Raw genomic sequence first — 23315 nt, 5'->3', positions numbered from 1 at the left:
CACTCAAACATGGCACTGGTCTCAGTCTCTAAAGCTTCAAGAGGCAGACCCTTACTGGGGCTATGGCCCAGAGGACTGGTGTGCCAATTTTACGGGGCAACAATCTTGCCTCCCCATGTGTAGGTTGTACCTATCTATATCACAACACATGTTTTTAAAAGTCTACTAAGTTTGCTTTTTTTTTTGTAACTGACTGGAGCATAAATATGGAAGAAAAAAAGTATGTGAGTCAATCTCCAATTCTAAGACTGTTAAGAGCCTATATCTTTTACAATTCTATTTACTAAAGACATCTTTCAAATTTGAGTGGAAACCTGAATGTTTGACTAAAGTGAACTACGAATCAGAAATCAACGAAGAGACCCAAGGTGGCCTCCGAACTCATTCATCAAAGAGTAAATCACTTCTTTTCGGAAAGAATTCCCTGACACCTAAGCATCCTTTCAGAGCGAGCGTAGTCATCCAGGGAGCCATTTCTATTGGTTGTTCCTTCCCTTTACTATGGTGTCTGGAATACATTTGCCAGTGAGTAAATCTAACTTGAAGGGAAGGTTTATTCATTATACACACAATTTCCACCTTTTCTCCAAAACAGCATTTCCCCAACTGTATTCCAGCAAACACTGGTATCTCAAAATATTAGTATCAGTCAAGGCATAAAAAGGGTTTGGGGCCAAATGAGATGGGAAGCCCTGAGTAACCCAGATTTCTCCACTGCAGGACTTCTCAGAGCCTACACTACAGGGATCTTAAGGATACAAAAACGAAACACAGCTTTCCCTCCCCAACCCCAATGTTATCGAACTATGGTACTCTTTTTATGGATCATTTCTCAAAATTAATGTTCCATAGACAATATGAGGGGAAATTTTTCTCTCATATTTAACAATGTATCACTTTAATTAAAAAAGACCATTTACAAAAAGGAAAATATAAGAAGTTAGATATATAACAAATATTCAACTCACTAATAATCAAAGAAATGCAATTAAAACAATGTGACTTACTCACTTGTGAAATAAACAATGAATTCAACAAATAGAGAGTACAGTGACTTAGGTTAGTAAAGGGTATCTTTTAAGAAAACAGTACAATTCTTTTGGAAAGCAGTTTGGCAAATGTTCTAAAAAGGTTTATGTCCAGTGACTTTATAGTGGCCCATCTGAGATTCTACTCTTAAGGAAACAATCCAAAATGTAGAAAATGCTTTATGCTCAAAGATACTAATGGCTGTAATTATAAAAAGAAAAACACACACATACACAAAAAACACCCAAATAATAAAAACTCCCAACAATAGGGAAATGTTTCAGTAAATCAAGTTATATGATACAATGCTATGCAGCCATGAGAAATATTTACAACATGGGGGTAATGCCTTCGTTATTATGGTACCTGGTGAAAATACGGTAAAAAAGGTGGGCTACAGTAGTCTAAATACAGCCCCCGGGCACCCTTGACATCCATGGAAGATACATTAGTATACCATGTCTTCCAAAAGTACAGTAATATATAGCGGAACTTTTTAAGTAATTTTCAGACCCTTAGAAAAATACTGTAAAAGCACAACAAAGTCTTACGGAAATGGGAACTGGGGACAGCTGGCTAGGTCATTGGCCAGTTAAGTGTTTTAGTCACAAATCTCAGCTTCTCAGCATGACACGAGCAATTCATATTTGCGTTTCAGCAAAATTACAATTTAATACATGTCATGAACTTTCAGGGCTGCTTGGAACGATTCGATACGGGAATATTAATTCTGTGAATGCTAAGGGTCTGTGTATTATTTCTTTAACTCAAAAAGTAGAGGAAGAAAACATCCCAAAATACTAGCAACACTTATTTTAGGGGGGTAGCGGTAGGGAGAGCATGGCGAAGTGATTTTCTCTTCCTTCCTACTATTTTCTGAATTTCCCAAACTTTCTATAATGGGCATGCATTACATTTTTGGTAAACATTTTGATGAAATATAAAGCATGTATTACTTTTATAATTATAAAAGTTAAAGTTTACTTGTTAAAAAGAATGAAAGATAAATACCTGTCCTTTTGTCGTGTAATCGGCCAAGATGTTAAGCAGCTTATAAAATACTTCGAACCACGGGAGATAGCTGGGGAAGAAGACACATGAAATATTAATATGCAGGTCAAAAACTTTAACCAGGAGCAAATTCAAGACTGGTACATTTCAGTTTTTCTCTACATCCTAAAGAGATTTCCTGTCATAGGCTGTGCTGGGAACACAGACTGGTGAAAACACTAATTATTTCTGGGATTTTAAAAAATTGCCTGGATAAAGACAGAGGATTGAATGTTCATTATAAATTATTCCCATGCCTCACAGCTAGAACAGACATTCAAAGCAGACTCTGCAATCAGGAACCATCTCTGAGTAGCCCCCAGGCCTCTCCCACCACACCCACCCTTTCCAGGAAAGCTTCTATTCAACTTTCTCATGATTGGACACACACAGCCACACACACAGCGAGCTCTTCCACCGCTGGCAGCTGCAAGGTGTCCCAAAGGCCCCAAGAGCCGACCCATTTATATTGTTACAGCAAACATTCTACCTCTAACACACCCTCTCCGTACTTATAGTGGGATGAGCTCTAACTCTCTGACCCCCTGCCCTCCACTGGATCCCGACCCTCAGGCCCCTTAATTCTGACGACAGCCTGGGCCTGACCATAGTCCATCCTCTGTGTCACTCTTAGAATGGTCTTTCTAAAATGCAAATCTAAGTGGCCCACGGGATGAAATTCCTGCAGTGCGTCCCATGGCTACAGGACTTCTTAGGAGGGCGTCCGAGGCTCTCCACCGCCAGGCCCGTGACTGCCTCTCTGGATGTCGTCTCCACATGCCCACTCTTCTCATTGCAGCCTCACTCAAGACTGTGCAGGCATCTTCCAGCCTGCCTCAGCTTGTACACACTTGGCCCCTTTCTCCCTCGGACCTCCATGGGCTAGTCCAGCCGATTGCACTCATCGTCCTAACAGCACCCCGCCCCTCCCTGCCTCTCATGCCCTAGTTCCCTCTTTTCCACGTGGCCCTGGGTGTGCACCTACTCCTGTTATAACATCCACACGCCATGTGGCACTCAGTGGTGTCCGTCTTCCCGACAGACACTGTGCAGACAGAGAGGAAGGATCCTGTCTTTCTTCACTTCGTCTTCCCAGGGCTCAGCAGAAAGCCCAGCATACCGTCTGTGCTCAGGGTTGACCGAACAAACAAAACTAAACAAAGACTAACAGCAAAGGCGCATTAGTGCAACAGAACTGCTGTTGGAATATATCCCCACTCCCAAGAAGTTCTGTCACTTCATTTAAATGGCTTTGTTCTCCATAAGAGACTTTCCAAAGCGACATCAAATAGTCGTGCAGGAAGAGTGTGGAACCAAGCGCCGCCGTCCCACTCTTGTCTGCCCGTTCCTGACGGAGCTGGACACGGAGGGGAGCGCTGACGCCGTCCGCCTCCACCCTGCCGGGCAGGGGGAGATCAGCACCCCGTACAGATTACCAGCTGTGCCTCGAGGGGAATAAATGAAGTGAGAGGCAAAGAGAGAACAGATAAAGTGCACAGTCCTCTGTCACGGGCGTCTGTCTGAAGCCAGCACGTGCTACTGTAAAATTTAAGTAGCTTATCAAAATATACTGATAAGCAACTTAACTTTTCACTTCTATGACAGCATTATCACTTATGTTAATACATTTCCATCAGCTCTGGCAGCTGCATATTGACTATTACAGAGCCAATGACTCCTGCCACTTTACACAGCATTTACTTTGGCAGAGCAATGTAAACATTCAAGAGGGATTAGGGAGGAGAAAGATAAGTTTCTCCCTTCCTATTCCGTTAAATAAACCTCAGCTGAGTTAAAAGCCATTCTAGTAGCAACAATAAATCCCCTCCGAAGAAAACTCTCGCCCAGATGAGAGGACTCTTAGTAAACAAATGCAACCAAGGATTACAAACACTTTTTTTTTTTCTGAAAGAAAAAAAATCACTACCACGAGTTAAAGCTAGCAACTGAAAATCAGGAAGGAGGAAAATAAAAAGGAAAAGAAACTATTTCCTTGCAAGGATGCTGTGGCCTCAAGTAAATGAAAGAAAAGTTGAACTCACTTTAGGAATACTTGATGAAGAGACTGGGGGCCGGCTGGATTCCCTGATAATTTGGGACTGCGGTACAGAGGGAAGGGTTTGGGCCCGGAACCCCAGGCCTCCACATCTTCCCCTGTCGTAAGGATGAAGTAATGTGACGTGGTCGGACCTCCTGGCCCACGGCAGACAGTGCCCAGCTTCTCACACTCAGCCTCAGCCTCACCAAATCGATTCTTTTTGGCTACGCTCAGCAGAACCCTCAGCCATGGGAGGTTTCACAGTTACCCTGGAAATCAGCCATTTCTTTCTCCCTTTGGCCTGACCGGACACAACTGTTCTCCACATGTTGTCCCCTGTGCACTGACAGATGAGTATCTAGTGATGGCAGTGTTAAGGTCTTGAAACCAAAACCCAGCTGTCTTCTTCTTCAAAGGATCCCTCTTTTCCCCTGGTGGGAGGCCAGGGTTCACAGCTGAACTCTATCCAGCGCTGTTTCCTGTACTGCTTCATTAGTCTGACACACAGCCTCGCGCTGCCTGCGACGTTGCAGGTGAGGGTATGGAGACCCTCCACGCCATTTTGTGCTCGTCTGTCATCATGGAGTAAACACCACTTCCCAGTCCAGAGACAGGAAGCAAACAGTCCATTACGCTGCTCCTCCCTGGACACCAAGTAGCTCCAAACACCTCTGGGCCTGCCCGACTCGCTACCTTTATGCAACCGCTCGAGTCCCCATCACAGTGTCACTGTGTGGTGGGCTCAGTCCAAGGCTGGGACCAAAAAGACAAAGGATCCCTGTACGTAAGCAGGCCGTGGTCCTCGCTGGGGAGAGGCACATACACAACACAGCGTAACAGTTTGGGTCCGGAGGAGCTGGGACCCTTCCCCAAGTCCTTTATTTAGCTTAGGCTTTTGAGGGATTTATAACATTATAATGGAGCATTATCATGGCCCAATCAGCAGAGCCTTGAGGGTGAAAAGCCTGCTGCTCAGGCACTGGCCTGGGTCTGTCTGAGCTTCACTCACCAAACTGTCTCAGGTAACTTCTTCCCAGGTTCTGCCTGCACCCCAGGCAGACAGTCACATGGAGAGGTTTCTGTTTGATGTGAGCCAATACGAAGTCCTAACCTTGAGAAGCGCTCAGGCAGCACCTGCAGTATCCTACACACAGAGCTTCGCGGAAACGGGCCACCAAAGGCCCTTGTAAGATGTGCAGGGGCAGGATCCACACACAGCGCATATAGTCAAATGGCTCATGGTCAAGATCACCCGTAAAAAGCCCCTAAATTGCCTCCGACACACAGTAGACGTGGTTTGTACAGACACATAATCACTGGTCTGAGTTTGGGGGACATGCTGGGTGAAAACAGTCTATGTTCAAATCCGTCAGCATGGTGAGCTGCTTACTCTTGAGCTGACTCAGGAACTGAGTCCAACTGAGGACAGACAACTCGCTTTCCTCATCTCGCTCCACTGAATGGAGTATCCAGACCATCATTCCCACTGCTGTATGTATGAGGTTGGTGCAAAAGTAATTGCAGTTTTTGCAACTATTTTTAACCTTTAAAACCGCAACTACTTTTGCACCAACCTAATACATATATGTATGATTGAACTTGCTGATGGGATTCCACTCCGGTGTTGCAAGTATTAAAATAGAAAACCATTACAAATTTCAAAAGGCTTTCCCACTTTTGCTGCTATTTCCGCTCAAGGCAAAGGAGGTGTGTGTGTGATGGGGGCAGTGGGGGCAGAGACGGGTGGCAGAGGCTGACTGAATTGACGCAGGTGATCACCCGGGAGAACAGCAGCTGCGAACAGGATTTCAGATCTCAAGCATGGAGAGGAGGCTCTCCTCAAGGAGGGGCCCCTGCCACGAGGTGTCGGAGCCCAAGAGGAGCAAAGAGGGCTCCCTGGTAAGTCGGAGCTCAAGCAGCGTAGGAGGGTGTCCACACAGCGACGGCCTGGCTTAGAGTGTCAGGACTCAAGCGGGTGAAGAGGGTGTTGAAGTTGGGGCAAGACCTGTCTCGGGGTAAAGAGAGAATCTGTGTAGGGGAGAGATTGGTGTTGGAACCCAAGAGGAGGGCAAAGAGCATCTGGAGGACAGTCCCGTGCAGGGTGTCAGCCCGAGCAGGCGGGAAGGTCCCATGGAGGGAGGCAGGCAGAGTCCCAGCAGCTGGGAGGGACGTCTATGGCAGGGGGCAGCGGCAGCACGTACACACATGAATGGGGGAGAAGGTCCGCATACCAAGTATTACATGGCGGTATTGCATCAAAATTAATGCCAATTTTCTGATTTTGATTATTGTAATGTAGTTATGGAAAAGAATGTTCCTTGTTGAAACTATGCATTAAAGTACTTGAGGAATTACTGGATATTATTTTGGCAACACTTCCCAAATGGGGCATTTATATCGTCCTTGCAACTTTTCAGTAAGTTTTTGTTATTGTTTCAAAATTAAAGTACACTGGAGAAGAAAGAGTCTAAAGGGTGTTTTCTTCCATCAAAGTACCATAAGTGGATCCACAAGAGTGTACAGAATAATGACATGAGTTGGGAAAATAAAATCTTAAAATTGTGGCTATCGGGAGGAGCACGCAACGGAGAGAACAGTGAGGGGCTGCTGCGGGCATCGACGCTCATTCACACGGGGAAGAGAGAAGACTGAGCGGCATCTCGGTCTGGAGAGAGGCTGTTCTCAGGGCACGGGAGGAAGGCTGGAAGGAGTGGGGATCAACAGCCTGAGAGGCAGAGAAAGCTCAGGATCAGTGGCTCACAGGCATAAACCTCGGGCCTGATCTGAGAACTGCGGGCAGTTGGAACAGCCAGAGTAGGGTACGCAGGCTGCAGGGCAAGAGATTGGGGGTGGGGGTAGGGCGAGAACCAGACTCTGGAGGGCCACTCATACGCCTAACGATGGGCCTCCCCTTTATTCTGTAATCAGTGGGGAACCACAGGGACCCTTAAAGACGACTAACATTCTGAGCGTGTGTTTTCAGAACCAGGTGGAAAGTGACTGTTTCCCCCTCATCTTAAACCTTGGCATAGCCCAGTGGATGTCACTCAGTCTTACCAGAGCCAGTGTCCACTTTGCTATCCTAGAAAGAAAACCTTAGATAACACAACCTAGTCGTACACATCATTTGAAGAAGATCAACACAATGCTCTGGCTCTAATACGAAAGACAATAAAAGTTCACTTATAATAAAAGTTTCCCGTTTAAACACTCTGGCACCATTATGTTAGGAAACACAATGAAGGAGTCCCTCCCTGGGGAGGGTTCTGGCAGAAAGGCTCTACTCACGTCTGGAATAATGAGTATCAGGCTCAGAAGAGTGACACGGAACAGGGCCTTTCATTTTTCTTGGTGACTTTCCACTGTCTGAGGAGCTCTTTCTTGAAACTCCGTCGTGGGCACTCTAGGGGAGGTGTCACTTCTTTTCTTACAGGAATTCCTGTCAGCAGATTTTGCCAAGATGCATTGGATGGCCAAGCATCCCTTGGTTCAGGCTATTTGACACTGAGTTTTTAAAACTTTCATCTTAAAAACCCAAACCCCCAAATTTAAAAAAGCAGAGCAGCACGGCATTTACTGGAGAGAACACAGTCTGGGTCAACTAACCCTGGATGGAGCTCGGTTCTGATACTAGCTGTGACACCTTGGGAAAGCAATCTCTCCTGGACTTGGTTTCCTCTTCTTAGGAAAAGATATCCACCGCCTACGTCATGTAACTGATGCACACGGACACCGATCTGGCGGCTGTAATACCTTCCTGCCCCTCTGCCTAACCATCTCGCCCATCTCAGCTTTGGGAGGCTCTCTTTGATTCCTGGTGTCTGGGCCAGACGCTTCTCCCGCACTCTGTCCAGGAATTCCTCCTGCCCCGCAGTCACCAGAGTAGACAGGAAAGCACTGGCTGTTATAAGAAGAAAACAATGACCAATAATGTGACCGCCTAAGATGGCAAGCCCCCACTCAGGCCTCTGGCTTCACCTGGCATCTATCGCTGCTCCTGTCTGTGTCTTAGCCGGTCAAACATCTACAATAAAATGCAAACCGACCACAAAGCCAAACTACAAACCCTTGCAAAGAATGCAGATCCCGCGAAGCCCCTGTTAAGAGATGCTGGACACCCGTCAGACTTGAGGCAAAGGGACCGATAAATGCACACCTGGCAGCATTAGAGCAGGTAACAACAAGGAACAAAGAGAAAAAAATCAAGAAAAACAAGGACAGTGGCACATCAAAAGAAAATGAATTCAATATCAAAAAATTAACAGAGGCCTTGGGGAAATCCTCAACTACTTTTGGGAAAATGACTCCTTTTATGATTATGCTGTGAAAGTCAAACATGGAAGTGTTATTATGTCAGAAAAATTACAACCCCACCCCTTAAAAATAAAACACTTGACTCGTTATTTATTCTAAAAATAGTGCACTGTTGGAATAAAGGCTAGACTTGGTTGTTATACATTTCTTTTCAAAATTTTAGTTTCATTTTTTTCAAGATAAAATCCTAAATAAACTCCCCTCATTTTTACTATAAAATTGTGGTCTCCATTTAAATAGATATATTTTATTCCCAGAATATGAGGCGCTCCTGGACTTACCCTACATTAAGACTCAGCACAGTTTATAAAATATGCTTGTTGGTCTTCTCTACTAGGGTCACCTCCCGGAGAGCAATGATCATGACTGTGGATTGACTATTTAATCTCTAATGTGTGCCTGGCACATGCTAGACATTCAATAAACCAGAATTTCCCTTGATGGGTGTAACTCATCCCTCTAGTTTCTACAAAGGTCATGACTACTAGAGCTACAGAGTTAACAGTCAAGTAACTCTTGTTGGGAGGCGGGGATCCAAATTTAGGAGGCAGTATTTTGGTTCGAAAAATAATCCAGAACTAAAAACGATCCCTGCCAATGGACTGCTGGAATCCAGGACAAATAATTAGAAGAGTGAGAAAATGTTGAAAGCAGATTAAGAAGTGCCCACAAACCGAAGATTTCTTGCCCCTCACCCATCCCTCCAGTACAAGGAAAGCACACCCCCTACTTCTTTTGTTCCTACCTCAAGGGCTGTGGGAAACTGTCACCAAATCAGGCTGAGTATTTTAGCTTGGCAACCTAATTTTTCAAGCACAGGTGAGCCTTTAAATTTGCTCAAGAGTCCTTGAATCGGTCCATGCCTCAGGCCCCACGTTCCCCACGGGGTCTGCTCCACACTTTTCCTTCCTCTCCCTCTCTAACCCATTCCTCCTGCTCTTCAGAAGATACTCTTCTCTTCAAATTTACTGAAGAGAAAGGCAATAGCATGAGTTTTCCTGCCTTCTCATGGGAAGTAGGAAAGATTCTAGATTCCAGCCACACTGCCCCCTGCAGACGTAGCTTCCCCTCCATTACACTCAGCAGCAAGCACTCCCACCTCTACGCATCACAATCCCACCTAGTGTGTTGGTCTACGGTGCTCAGACTACAGCCTCAGCACCAAGGCGCACACGTTCCTCCTCCCCATGGGAAAAGCACACAGCTTCCTGAGCGAACATACAGCTTAAACGAACATTTCTCTGGAATTAAAAACTGAGGTGACATTTACAGTCAAAACGTCACACACTTCCAGATCACTCATTTTTCAAATGTTGCAGTCAATCATCTAATCACAAACTCCCCCACATTTATTAAGACCCGTCCAGTATAAGCCTGGCTCTCTGCACTGAGAGCCAGGTCCCAGGACTTGGGAGCTCACATTCGAATGAGGGAAGCAGACATTCAATAGCAGTGGGGTGTGGGGTGTGGGGTGTCAGTGCTATGACAGAGGTTCATAAAGGGAACAGGACAGGTTCTGGAAAGTCTCGTCACAGGAATTGACACTTTACTGATCAACTTTACTGCAGTCAGGAGACCCACTGCTTTGAGTATCAGCTCTCACGAGCTGTGGCCCAAGCATGTCTCCTCTCCCGTGTGTGAAATGGGGATATAACATCTACACTCGCATGGCCACTGGGAATGCACCCACCACTGTGCCTGGAACAGAGTAAATACTGTTTTCTCCTGATAAAACTGTATTCTTATTGCTAACAAGATCAAGTGTCAGAGGAACCTAAATAATAGAAACAACAACCCTCTTTGGGGGATTGTCTCACTCAATCTGAGCGTTCTGTTTTGCTCAGTTAGTTGCTTATCTCACCTTGTAAGTTTATTATGGAATCCAGTGAAGCTCAAGAGTCTCTGATTTATGTCCATAATTAACATCCCATGGTGATACCTATTATATCTATGTGGGAAAATACATTGTATGTACTGAATGAACAGAAACACTAATTTGCATTAGGAAAAACCAAAAAACTCCCATAAAATACCTGTGCTTGTACAAATCTACCCCAATACACATTTGGATTTGATTTTGGAAACAAGGTTCTTTTCTCTCCTGATGGGTATTCAGTAATTGTTGCTTTTAGAGAGCGGACTTGACCATCTTCTTTTCTGTGCCAGTCTTCCCGTGACTGAGGAAGACGGCTCAGGAGGAAAGCACAGAGGCACTTTTCTGTTATCCCTGGTGAGGTGTTGGTAACAGAAGATCTTTGGAGTAATGAATCTTGCACTGACAATTCAGTGTAATTCTCAGGGATTTTCCGTTGAGCCCAGAGAGGGCGAGCGCACAGGCCTTTCATCATCTTCCTAAGAGAGTTTAGGATGCTGCCCACTCCTGTACTCACACACCTGCAAGCCTGGGGGTTTTCAATTTTTATTTTGTCATTCAGAGTATCTTATTTTATTGTTTAAATTGCTACTGTAATATAATGTAATGGATTAGTGAGGTCCTAACAGGGCCTATTTTATGAAGCTTTCATAGACTGAAAGAAAAATACATTGTCACTACTAAAAAAAAAACCACACACAAAGGGAAGAACTGATACATAAGAAGTCCTTTCCTGCTTTCAGGAGTAAACAACCAAATTAATTATCCCACTGAGATGCCACTTAATGTTACTCTCATTTTAGAGCTAGGAAATGGAACCTACAGGGGGAAGAGAAAAAACATTTATCGAGTGATAGGTGCTTTGAGGTTAGGTGCACATAAAGAAAGGAAGAGGGAGAGATAGGCACACAGAAAGAAAGCAGGATGTGAATGTGGCTGGTCCAACAAAAGTAATGTTTCTGAAGGCAAAGAGTTTTAGGCCAAAAGAAAACCTAGCACCTACACCCAAATCTTTACAACAACTCTGTGAGGTGAATTATAATCCCATTTTACAGATGAGAAAACTGAGTCTCAGAGAAGTAAAGGGACGGGCCTAGGACAACACAGCTGCCGAAAGCAGAGCAACACACAAAACTAGTCCAGGATGATTTCTATCCTACTCGCTCCATACGACACAATATTAGCTATTCAACGCAATCAAACGTAATGACCAACCCTGATGAGGATTTGAAATTCTTACCTTGCGGTTCTCACTGTACGTAACGTCCTGATAAAATGAAAGCTTGCATCCAAAAGCCCCTCAGCGCTCAGTGTTCTGAGTGATCCAACTTTGGCTGCCTCCCAAGAACTCAGTGTGTTTTCTTTGCCAGCTCCAGGACACTAGTCATGTGTCAGCTTTTTATTGCTTTCGGAATTAGTGTATATGTTATATTCAGAAACACAAATATAAATAGCTTGATTGAAAATGTTTTAATCAAACACGGCAGAAGAGATATTTTAAGTTTCCAGTGCTGCATTTCAAGACCCAATGCCTCTGCTTCTTGTCACGTGTGTTTTTAAGAACTTACCTACAAAAATCACGGCCTGTGTCATAGATTCTTAAACAGACTGTGTTGCCTTTTTTAATTTAAAGTATAAAGCTTTAAATGTATGCTTATGGTGACAATTAAGGAAATGCTAGATTAGACAGGGCATCAGTTTTCCACGAATAGCCCTCATTTAAGTTCATTTCCACCCCAGATCTCCGCTTGAATGTTACATCATTCAATCGCAAATCTCTCTATAAAAGTGTCTGGCTGTCTCTTAAACCCATTTACGCTCCATGCTTCAATGCCTTTCCTTGGCAACTTTTTCCATATGCTTAACTTCTTTCAGGGAAGCAGTTCTGTCTCAATTCACAGCACAGCACACCAATCAACACAAGCAGGCAGGTAAAGAAAGGAAGGAGAGACAGGCACACAGAGAAAGTAGGATGTGAATGTAGCTGGTCCAATAAAAGTAATGTTTTAGAAGGCAAAGAGTTTTAGGCCAAAAGAAAACTAACCTAACACCTACCACCAAGCAATCAGAGAGCCCTGAACTTGAATTTATAACCCAAACACTCTGTACCATATGCAACTTGAGACACACAACTGGTAGCACTACTGGGGATTTATGACTTATGACTTGTTCATATTTAATTTGTAACCAAACACTTCCCCTTCCTCTTAGCTACCTTAGAACTCTTGATTAACTCTTGTTTTCACAGGTCAGAGGTTAAATAAAGGAAGGGAAGCATTCTGGGGTGAGATTGCCCAGAGCACCACATCCAAGAGTGACCTGTGCAAGGAACATTAAAATAAGTGATAAGACTAAAGATTGTTCAAGACAGCTGATGTTCAAAGCCTCCTCTGGGTACGAAGCAGGACCTTACGACTACAGCGCTGGCAACAGAGAGACAGGAAACTGCTCTCAAGTTACCTTTAGCCATGGAGCAACTCTCTCACCAAGAGGTTTCTCCCAAAATGTTTTTGGAAATGAAACAGGCTTTTGAGGGAAGGGAAAGCAGGAATTTTTGCAAGCTAAGCAACCCTTCACCTTGCTTCATTCTGCCACAGGCGTCGTCTTGCCCACCAGATTCTCCTACTACACAGAAAACCTCCACCGCTCTCATTGTGTAGCAGACCTGGGCCAGGCTGAGGTAAGCAAACCTCTTTGTGCAAAATTCATCACACAGAGGCACAGCCGGCCTGCTGAACAGGGTGTTATCTGTCCAACTGTAAGATGCACCCAGTCCCAAATACCTTTACTGCTGGACCACTCCTGATGCACCAAACATATAAAAACAGTAATCGAAGAGACCACCATTTATTCTGCAACTACCAAGTCCCAGCAGCCCTATATGCACTTGCTTATTTACTCCTTGTAGTAATTCTATTAAGGAGGTACCATCGTATCCTCAGATAATAACTGAGGAAACGGAAGCACAGAAAGGGTAAGTAACTTGCCCAGAGTCACACAGCCCCAAAGTAGATCAGGGTCAAATCAAGTCCAAGTTTGTGTGATTTACTACACCAGCAGGTACTTTTGTGAAGGAAAAAACCTCCCTCAGGGAATGATATCAGGGAAGTACACATTACACAGCACATACACTTCACATTTGATTAGGTGTTTTTAATTTGTCAAATGGGGCAATCATTAAACTAATTTTGTAAATAGCATTCACTCATTCATTCACTCATTCATTGCCTAATACTATAAGTGAGGCACTGGGTAGGGAGTGGAATAAGGCATAACTTACACGAAAGTAGGTCCCTGGTTTAGGTTTCTATGTGAAAACCAGGAATGATATGATAGAGGCAACAAGAACAGAACTTGGCAAAGGTAGGAAGTCATGGCTGGGCCGCCCCGAAAGGAGGTAAGGTGGCGTTCCCTCTGCACTGTAACCACCGTAACCAAGTGTCCTCAGCTGAGCCCTGGGCAAGCACATGGGACCCAATCCTGCCCCGAGGAGCTGGGAATGCGGTACCAAGTTGGAACATAAGATGCCGTTAATCACTTTCTGTTGTTTCTGTGATAAAAATCCTGCCCCTCAGCCACTTCTGTTTTTAAAAAATAATAATCTTTGTGCTCATGGCTTATTGCTTGATTATCAGCCAAGAGAAGCAGTTTGTAATATTACAAAAGCTAAAATTAGAGTTATTAAACTCCCTCAAAATATGGTAGCTTAGAAGAAGGTGAAATGTTTGGTTACCAATCAAATAGGAATAAGTCATACGTCATAAATCCCCAGTAGTGCTACCAGTTGTATGTGTTTCCCTCAAAAGAAACCCTAAAAAAAAAAAAAAAAAAAATTTAGAGAAAGGAGGTTCAATCAGCAAACCTCCTAGCAGAAACAGGTTTCTTTGATATCCATTCTTACACTCACATAGTATGAAAGAGAACAGGAAAGCAGCCTTTCAATAAGTAACTACTAAAAGCAGACTATTAAAATGGAGGTCAGAATATGTACACATGAATAATTTTTCCTGCATCTTCACCAGCATTAAATGTTATGACTTAATTTTTTTGGTAATATATTTTAAATAGTAGTTCTTTATTAAGTATAATAGCAAAACATATACATACACCTAAACATGTGCTAAGAGAATGGTTAAATAAATTGTGTAATTAAATTATGTAAATCCAAGCAAAAACTTACATTTTAGAACATTTTTAATGATATGAGAAAATGCTCATAAAATAATACAGATTGAAAAAAAGTGGTATAACTATACATCTATCATATGCAAGTGCACACACTTTTGAAAGACCAGAAGATAAAACATTAATTGTGATTCTTTCTAGGTTATGGGATTGTAGATAATCTTTGTTTCCTTGTACATTCTTTCCTACATTTACTATGGCTTATGTATTGAGCAGGCAAATGCCTTAAAAATTAGAAAAAATTTGTTTTGTCTTTAAAGTCGTCTGTGTTTTTCATTATTGCAAATACTTGGAAGCAAGCTAAATGTATATTAATAGTTCACAACAAACTATGAACCATCAAAATGATAGAATATCATACATTCATTAAAATCAGACTATAGAAAAATATTTTAACATAGAAAAATATTTACAATATATTTAGATACAAAAGCAGGCTCTATAATATGAACAAATAATTTTTCATTTTCATTTTTGTGTTTTCCTATATTCTCCAAACTTTCTACAATAAACATGTATTACTTTTATTAACTTTTAAATTAAAATACCTCCCCCCTTTCTTTTATATTAAAAACAAAAACAAGACCAAACGCCAGCCATACATGTGATTCCTCCCTGCCTACCAACTTCCGAGTCATCTTGCTTGGTGGTAGTGGGGTGGACTGGTCAGATGAGCAGAAGCAAAGGCCTACCTTTTTGTTTCTTTAAGTCTGCTTAGCAACTGTGACGACCCAGTTCCTAAATAGGCCCTCTGGATGAAACAGAAGTTTGCACTCTTTAACAAACCGGTCACACCAGCGCCTCATGCTCTTTCCCTGGCACCAGGCTTTCATGAATCTCAATTTCAGAGCAATAAGGTTTGTAGTGACTTTCCTTCCAGGTAGATTTGCAGAGACCCTGGTGGGTCTCAGAAAGTGAGACACAATCACTTATCCAAGGACACTCTAAGTTGGGGGTGGGGATGGGGTTAAAATCTCTTTTTCCTACAAGGCTGGATCCTTCATATAAATCTGTAGGGAGCATCTTCATATAAATAATATGCCAGCCCTGTGCTAGATAGCAAGGATACAGAAAGGAACAAGACGCAGGGTGTCTGTCCTCAAGGAACCCGTCTCTTAGGTAAACGGGGAATCACAATGCACTGTGATGAGCTGGGATACAGCTGGGCACCAAGAGCTGTGGGCACACTGAGGAAGGGCGTCTCAACAGTCTGGGGTGGCGGCTAAATGAGGAAGAGAAGACAGATGCAAGAAGAGTGCGTTTCCATTTGGAGGGAACAAAATATCGGAGACAAAGACACAATGAACTTCGAATGGCTTGCAGGGGTTGGATCACACCTAAGGGTGGGGAAGGATGGTTCTCTACGTGCCTATCTGGGAGGTGTTGGTGGGAGGTGGGAATGGGGGTGGAGAGGGGAGTCTTGGCAGTAGAAGATGTGACTAGATGCATCAAAAAAGACAAGCTTGTGAGGAGTTTTATGTGCAAACCCAGAGTTTAGCTCTTTTCCTGAAAGCAAAGAAGGGTTTTAAGCAAGGAAGAATTTGACCAGATTGGTCTTTTTAGAAGGTCACTTAGCAACAGAGTGGAAGATGAATGAAAGAGGAAGTCTGGAAGCAGATAAACTCAAAGGTTTTAAGACCCACGTAGCTGGCATAAATCCTCAAGGAAGAAGAAGGTTCTAAAAGTGATGGCTTCTGTCAGTGCTCTTTTCATTACTGAATACAACTAAAAAGAGGGTTTGGGTCGAGGAGAGGAGCTAAACATTGAGCTCCTTTTAGGCAAAGGTTGGCTTGAAGAGTGAGCCGCCTCCCTCAGAATTGGCATCCACGTGACACAGTGGGAGAGGAGGTGGAGATGGACAGCCGGGAATGACAGGTGTGGTTCCCCTACATTGTACAGGGCTCCCCGAGCTGTGACTTCATCGCTCTAAGGCCTCTTCCTCTGCAAAAGAGCAATACTTCCTATTTACCTAACAAGGCCATGGTAAGGAACAAATTAAGCAATTTAATACAAATAATTTAATTTAATGCGAATAATACAAAATACCCATCACAGTTCACAGAACATATCAGGCACTCAAAAATAGGTCGCCTCTGCTGTAATTGTCAGACAGGAGATGCCGACTTGTCTCTCAGGAGAAAGAGTGGTTCAAAGCTGTATTTTGGATTATTTTAAATGCCTTTAAAATGCTGAATGCCAGAAGCATATGTATATTCTTTACAGTTACTTTTAAAATTGTATCTGTCACAAAAGAGTGGGATAGGGTCAATAGGGATTTTATTAATATTTATCCACTTGACACAAGATAAAGATTTCATTTCAAAGACAGAATAAAAGCAAAGAAAAAAAGATGGGGATCATAAACGTGTCACCAGCATTTTTTCAATTACACCTCAATGAATGACTCTTTTTTCAAGCTAACACTGCAAATAATTCCTTGTGCCTTCCTGGCTGAAGGAATATCATAGATTGTCCTGAACTAATTAAATAAGACTTAACTGGAGAAGATTTAGCATGCTGTAGTGATATAAAAGATAGCAACAGTAATAAGACTCTAACAGCTATCATTAAACAAACATATGGATGTTAACATTTTTACCTTTCACAAATATTTGAACTTAACTTTTATGGGTCTAAAATAGAGCAGCTTTAGTTAATTTAAAGACCAGTTCTGCACATTGAGCCGTGCATGGGATGGGAATGAAAACATCTAATACCTCAGCGATGTCAGGCATTGGACCACACAGTTCAAGGGCATTGTCTCTGCTCCTCACCTCAGCTCCATGAGATGGGTACCTTCAGCTATAAAAAAACAGATGAAGAAATGGAGGCTCCAAGACGTGCAGGGACTCGCTCAGGGTCACCAAGCCAGTAGAGTGGCAGTCAGGACTTGAAGGAAGGTCTTCCGGTTTTAAAGCTCATGATCCTTTTTCTTTTTTATGTCAACTTTGAATCACAGTTTACAGACAGTGACAGCCACCCATCTGATGTGTACACTGAGAGGGGTTTTGATAATTATGTGCAGCTGTGTGACTGCCCCCAGAATCAATCCGTACAACGTTTCTAGGACCCCCGAGCGTTCCCTGTGCCCTCTCTAAGCCAATCCCACTCACCCCTCACAGGGTGTCTGTTCATGTACATCGTCGCTCTCACCACACAAGCCCGAGATCATCTGTTTACCACCTGTTCTTCCCACCAACTACCTTTTTAAAATTCATTTCGTTTTAACATCAATTAAAATTCACTCCTTTGGGTGTACAGTTCTCTGAGTTTTGACAAACGCACAGAGGAGTGGAACAGCCACTCCACTCACATGCACCCAACCTGCTTATGCTGCCCTTTCGTAGTCAAACCCTCCCCCACTCCCAGGACCTGAGTTGTTTCTTATTCCTCTAATTCTGCCTGTTACCGAGTGTCATATAAATAAAATAATACAGTCCGCAGCTTTTGAGTCCAGCTTCTATCATATTTTAAGCTTCACTGTATATTTTAGCCTTTTCCCACTGCTGACCAACGAAGGACAAGTTTTAATAGTAACTTATTCCCAGGGGCATTTGCACGTATCACAACTCCATGGCACTAGCTCTCGCTCTACCCCACGTGAGGGGATATTATAGGAGTATCTTCAGCCCACCTAATGTATTAAAAGTGTTTCATTCACAAACTTCATTAGCTATGCTATTTAATACTAACAAATTAATTGAGACACATCTCACATGTGAATGAAACAAACCAGTCTAGCTACACTGGGATTGTAGTGTATCCACCCTCCGTATTATACCATGCTTTCTCCCAGCTACGAAACCATGCCCAGCCCAGAGGTGGCAAGGGTTTGCTCCATGACCAGAAAAAGCAGAAGCCAAGCCCTCTGCCACCTGGTCCAACAAGGTAAGGCAAAGGAGAGGTAGAGCAGCCCGTCGCTCTCAACTGTTCAACCCTGTCATTTTGTAGCAGAAGCAGAAGGAACAGAAGTCCAGAGAGTGGGAGGGACTTACCCAGAGCTACTCCTCTGCATCCCAACAAACCCAGAAGTAGCTATCTCTGTCCCCACTGAATGGCTTAGCAATCCCCCAGGATTACTCTCCTCTTTCTCTTTCTGCTGTATCTCCTACCAAGTCAGGTACAAAAGAACGTGGTTTCTCTTGTCTGATAGAATGTAGAGTAGTTGCTATCTTCAATATCTAGAATTGTCCTGAAACATCAAATTTTCAATTGGGTTCCACAGGAAATGCCCATAGTCCCTTACTAACCAGGCTTACTAACCAAGTTTGTTTAGCTCCAAACTTGACCTTTCTGCCTACTGTACATTTTGATATCTACTCTGACACCCATTTGGGTTAGTACTCTATGGCTCATTCAGCCATCAAACATTTACTGACTGGGAGTCCCTTTGCTGGTTCCTGGGGCTAACAAGAGAACAGACACCGTCTTTAGTTTTAAGGAGCTCAGTGTCCAGAAGGATAAGACACATAAATCAACAAGTATAATTATTGAGATAAGTGCTAGGAGAAGTATGCACAGGCACCAATTATCTCTCTCACAGGAGTGTGCACACACATGGCAATGACCAACCGCATCCGATGTGACAGAATTTCTTTAAGCCCTAACAGAGGTTGTTAATAACTCTAAAATTAAATAAAAATGGTCATATTAGAAGATCCTTTCTCTTACAGAAGGACAGACAGCTGAATAAAGGCTACTACCGGAGCAGTGAAATCAACAGTGATCCGCAAAAAGGGCTACTTGATTTTTCTGAACAATTTTCTTCTGCCTTTTTCTGCTAATACAAAAAAAAAAAAAAAAAAAAAAAAAAACTGGCACCTTTGTCTGGGTCCAGAATGTAAAAATCAGGAAATAAAATGGCAAGTCTTACAACTGTGAACTTCAATCAGCTCATTACAAACCAAAGAGACATATTTGAATGCATGTTGCTACATTCATTTACCTATTCTGCCAAGCCATTCAATTACACGATTTCATATTTTGTATAAAAAAAAATAGAGCCATGTTTCTTTCAAAAGCTGGTATTTGGAGAAAAGTGATTAGAACAGCATGCTATGATACGCTAATACAGTGGTTTCATTTAATGGACAGTGGCAGTTTCTGAAATGCTCCCTGTACTTTAAATTATTGCACTTAGAATTCATGACTATAACGTGTCTTAACATTTTTTCTTTACTGCTGTACAATACACTCCACTGCCACTGTGAATGCAAACAAAACACATTATCAAAAGAGTTTTATTAGCATTTGTAATCTCAACACAAGTCATTTTTAAAGGTGGGCGGGCTGGTACAGTGGGTTGTTCAAATTGTGTGAACACTGAGAAGGAGAAAGCATAATTCAGGAAAGAGGGACAAGGGGAGAGAAAAAGCTAAAGCAGGAGAAAAATCTTAAACCAAAATTTAACGTCCCCTCGGAGAGACAGGGCACAAAGAGATGAAGTTTATTCTAACCAGAAGCAGCTGTTGCTGTTCAAATTAGGAAGCATTCCTAATGAATCAGCAGTTCTTATAATAAATATACTTCCCTTTGAAATGTGAGGATTCTGCTATGAGGATTTCTTTTGATATATTTTTTACATGAACTCATTAGACGGAGAAGAGGCAGGGATCGAGCATGTTCCATTCCAAATTATGATGGCTATCTTATCCGTATCACGTCCAATCAAGGTTAGTTAGGCGGGACATAGGAAAACAAGAAATTAAAAAAACACAATGCTAAAAGGTTTCTCCTCACCCAGACCCTTGGTGGCTCATTCCAAACAAACATTGTAAGATGCTATGTAACAGCCACGTCTTACCAAATACCTGCCATTACACTAACTTAACTAGTGCCAGTTAAATTTAAAATGGAAACCAGAGCTACACAAACAATGAAAGAATCATGCCTTTTGCATTAAGAGGAATCTCCAACTCCAACATGGGGAAGAACTGCTTACAGAGTATATCCTGTTCTCCAGACATCCTTCTTGCCATTTTAAGAACAGGAAAGGAAAAAAGTATGCATATTAATAAATATGCGTACATGCATATTTATTTTATCTCCAGAGGTTCTATATTCCTCTTTTATTCTTCCTCTTAAAAAAACAATCATTTTTAAGAAGCTTCTCTAACCAAAAATCAGTATGTCCCTCTCAATACAGACAGAAAATGTAAAGGCACATCTTTCCATCAGCAGAGGTGAGCGCACTGGATGGGCGTTCTTCTACCAACAGGCTACCTTTCTCCAAGTTTCAATCTATCAGTCTTCCTCTTCCTCCTCGTCTTCTCTGGTGGGTTTCCAGGATTCTTGGAACTTCAGTGGGAAAGCCAGGAGCCCCAGAAGGAGTTACGGAGTGACACGGGGTGTACTTGTTCCAGACTCTTAGAGCTGCCTTGACTGTTCCCCTAACACCAATAGTACTTAAGCCTTAAACTTGGAAATGAAAATGAAAGGATATTCCAAATGTAAACACAAACTTTAGGCTGCATAAAAACAACCCTTTTCACAAACTTAGACATGACCTATCTCACTGAGGTCACTTATGCTCTCAACAATAGGTTAAGAGAACACAAAAGACAGGTAGACCTGCAGACAATAGAAGTCAAGGACCAAGAAGATTTAACATTATCATTAGCGTATCATACAGAAGGGGCAGAATGAAGTAACCCCTTAAAGGAAACAAGGCTTGAATCACATGAGGAGGAGGATTGCCCTGCTTCCTGTACAAAACTGAAGCCCTAAAGGGTGGTGTTGGGGGTGGGGGGCACAGACTAGAGTACAAACCAAAGAGTCATAAAAAGAGATCCCTTTGCTTAAAGATCAGTGTGTTTGGGCGGTCAGATGGCTTTGGTTAGAGTGCAAGCTCTGAACAAGAGGGTTGCCAGTTTGATTCCCACATAGGCCAGTGAGCTGTGCCCTCCACAACTAGACTGAAGATAACGAGCTGCCGCTGAGCTTCTGCTGAGCTTCTGGAGGGGCCGACCGATGGCTGTTGGTTAGAGCGTGAGCTCTCCACAACAAGTTTGCCGGTTCAATTCCTGCATGGGGTGGTGGGCTGCACCCCCTGCAACTAAGATTGAAAACGGTGAATGGACTTGGAGCTGAGCGGCGCCCTCCACAACTAGACTGAAGGACAACGACTTGGAGCTGACGGGCCCTGGAGAAACACACTGTCCATATTCCCCAATAAAAATTTTTTTTTTTTTTAAAAAGACGATAATATACATTTAAAAAAAAATCAGTGTGTTTTTGTTCTATGTTCTGAGTAATTAGAAAAGTGGGACTCAAAAAGGAAATATGTCTGACACCAACTGTGAAATGTTACAGCTATATTTGAATCCAAGTCTCTGGCTCCAAAGCCACTACACCATGTTGCCTCCCTAGGGACTTCCAAATCATGAAATCCATGAAATTCTGCTCAGGGGGCAACATTACCTCTTTAGGACATCTGACTTGGCCAGAAAGCTGTAACTCCGTGTCCTCTCAATGGAGAAAACAAGGCAGAGAACGGTGAAGTGACATAACCAACATTACACAATTCTATTCTAAAAGTGGGACTCAGTGTCCTAGGGACAGACTACTAAAATCATTCTCCCTTGTTTTCCAAAATGAGTAACCACTGAATAGTCAGCCACACAGAATTCCCTTGGACTCATCCCCTACAGATCTGCATTCCCACAAAAATGCCTGCCCAGGCCCAGGCCTTCATCAAGCGAAGGACAGCTATCAGTTTCGGCACTGCTTTGCCCTGCATGCTGTATTGGACAACTACACTAGCTTTGGAATATTTCACTACATGAGGGCGGCGAAAATATATGAAGGACTGGCAGAGGAAAAGAAATTCAGAGTCTAAAACGCAGGCAATGGGGCGGCCGGATGACTCAGTGGGTTAGAGCGCAAGCTCTAAACAACAGGGTTGCCAGTTCGATTCCCACATGGGTCAGTGAGCTGCGCCCTCCACAACTAGATTGAAGACAACGAGCTGCCTCTGAGCTTCCGGAGGGGCGGCCAGATGGCTCAGTTGGTTAGAGCACGAGCGCTTAACAACAACGTTGCTGGTTCAATTCCCGCATGGGATGATGGGCTGTGCCCCCTGCAACTAGATTGAAAATGGGATGGTGGGCTGTGCCCCCTGCAACTAAAGATTGAAAACGGCAACTGGAGTTGGAGCTGAGCTGCACCCTCCACAACTAGATTGAAGGACGACTTGAAGCTGATGGGCCCTGGAGAAACACACAGTTCCCCAAAATTCCCCAATAAAATTTTTAAAAAATTAAAATAAAATGCAGGCAATGATTTATACACAAATATATCCACCTCAGGGCTGCTTATGATATTAAGAGAAAAATTGCGAAGAGCCTAAAAACTGGCAGGATATTTTTCTCAGGGACTGGAATAAAAGACATTGGATTATAAACCCAAACGTCACACATTAGAGATAGGCAACTTACTTAACCTTTGGTTTCCTTTACTTTAAAATTGAGCTAAATGTCTCAAAAGACTCGTCATAAGGATTCAACAGTGTAATTCGTGTAATATACTTAGTAGTTTCTCGATGAAAAGTTACCAATAAGTGGCAGCTACTATTATTGTTATTAATCATTCCAACAATAAAGAATCATTAGGTAAAGTATGGAACACCTTCACGACTTAGCATTAGGTGACCAGTAAAATGTCCTTCAGAGGGAAAATTTTAATGTTATAAAAATATGTAAAAAGAATATCGATTAAAAAAGGAATCTGATCTCAAATATGTAAATTTTAAAATACCAGGTGCCAAAAAGACTATACACACAACTTGTATTCATCTTTTGCTAGCACTATATATTATTACAATTTTAA

At 42.8% G+C, this 23315-nt stretch overlaps 1 protein-coding gene across 17 annotated transcripts in view; it reads right to left on the bottom strand.

Annotated features, from left to right (window-relative positions):
* The window catches only part of DENND1A (DENN domain containing 1A), a 472628-nt gene that overhangs the window by 257332 nt on the left and 191981 nt on the right, over positions 1–23315 (bottom strand). For 16 of the 17 annotated variants that reach the window (XM_088793184.1, XM_088793181.1, XM_088793185.1 and 13 more), the window contains one exon: positions 2041–2110. In XM_088793184.1, the coding sequence (XP_088649310.1) occupies positions 2041–2110 (70 nt within the window). Of the gene's footprint in view, positions 1–2040; positions 2111–17206; positions 17292–23315 lie in introns of all 17 variants that reach the window. The other variant, XM_088793189.1, reaches the window with a different exon arrangement.

The sequence above is a fragment of the Rhinolophus sinicus genome, chromosome 16, assembly GCF_057876585.1.
Source record: "Rhinolophus sinicus isolate RSI-liver-muscle chromosome 16, RSI-T2T, whole genome shotgun sequence".
NCBI lineage: Eukaryota > Metazoa > Chordata > Mammalia > Chiroptera > Rhinolophidae > Rhinolophus > Rhinolophus sinicus.
The sequence above is the reverse complement of the archived record's forward strand: the minus strand, read 5'-3'. Positions and strand labels throughout refer to the sequence as shown.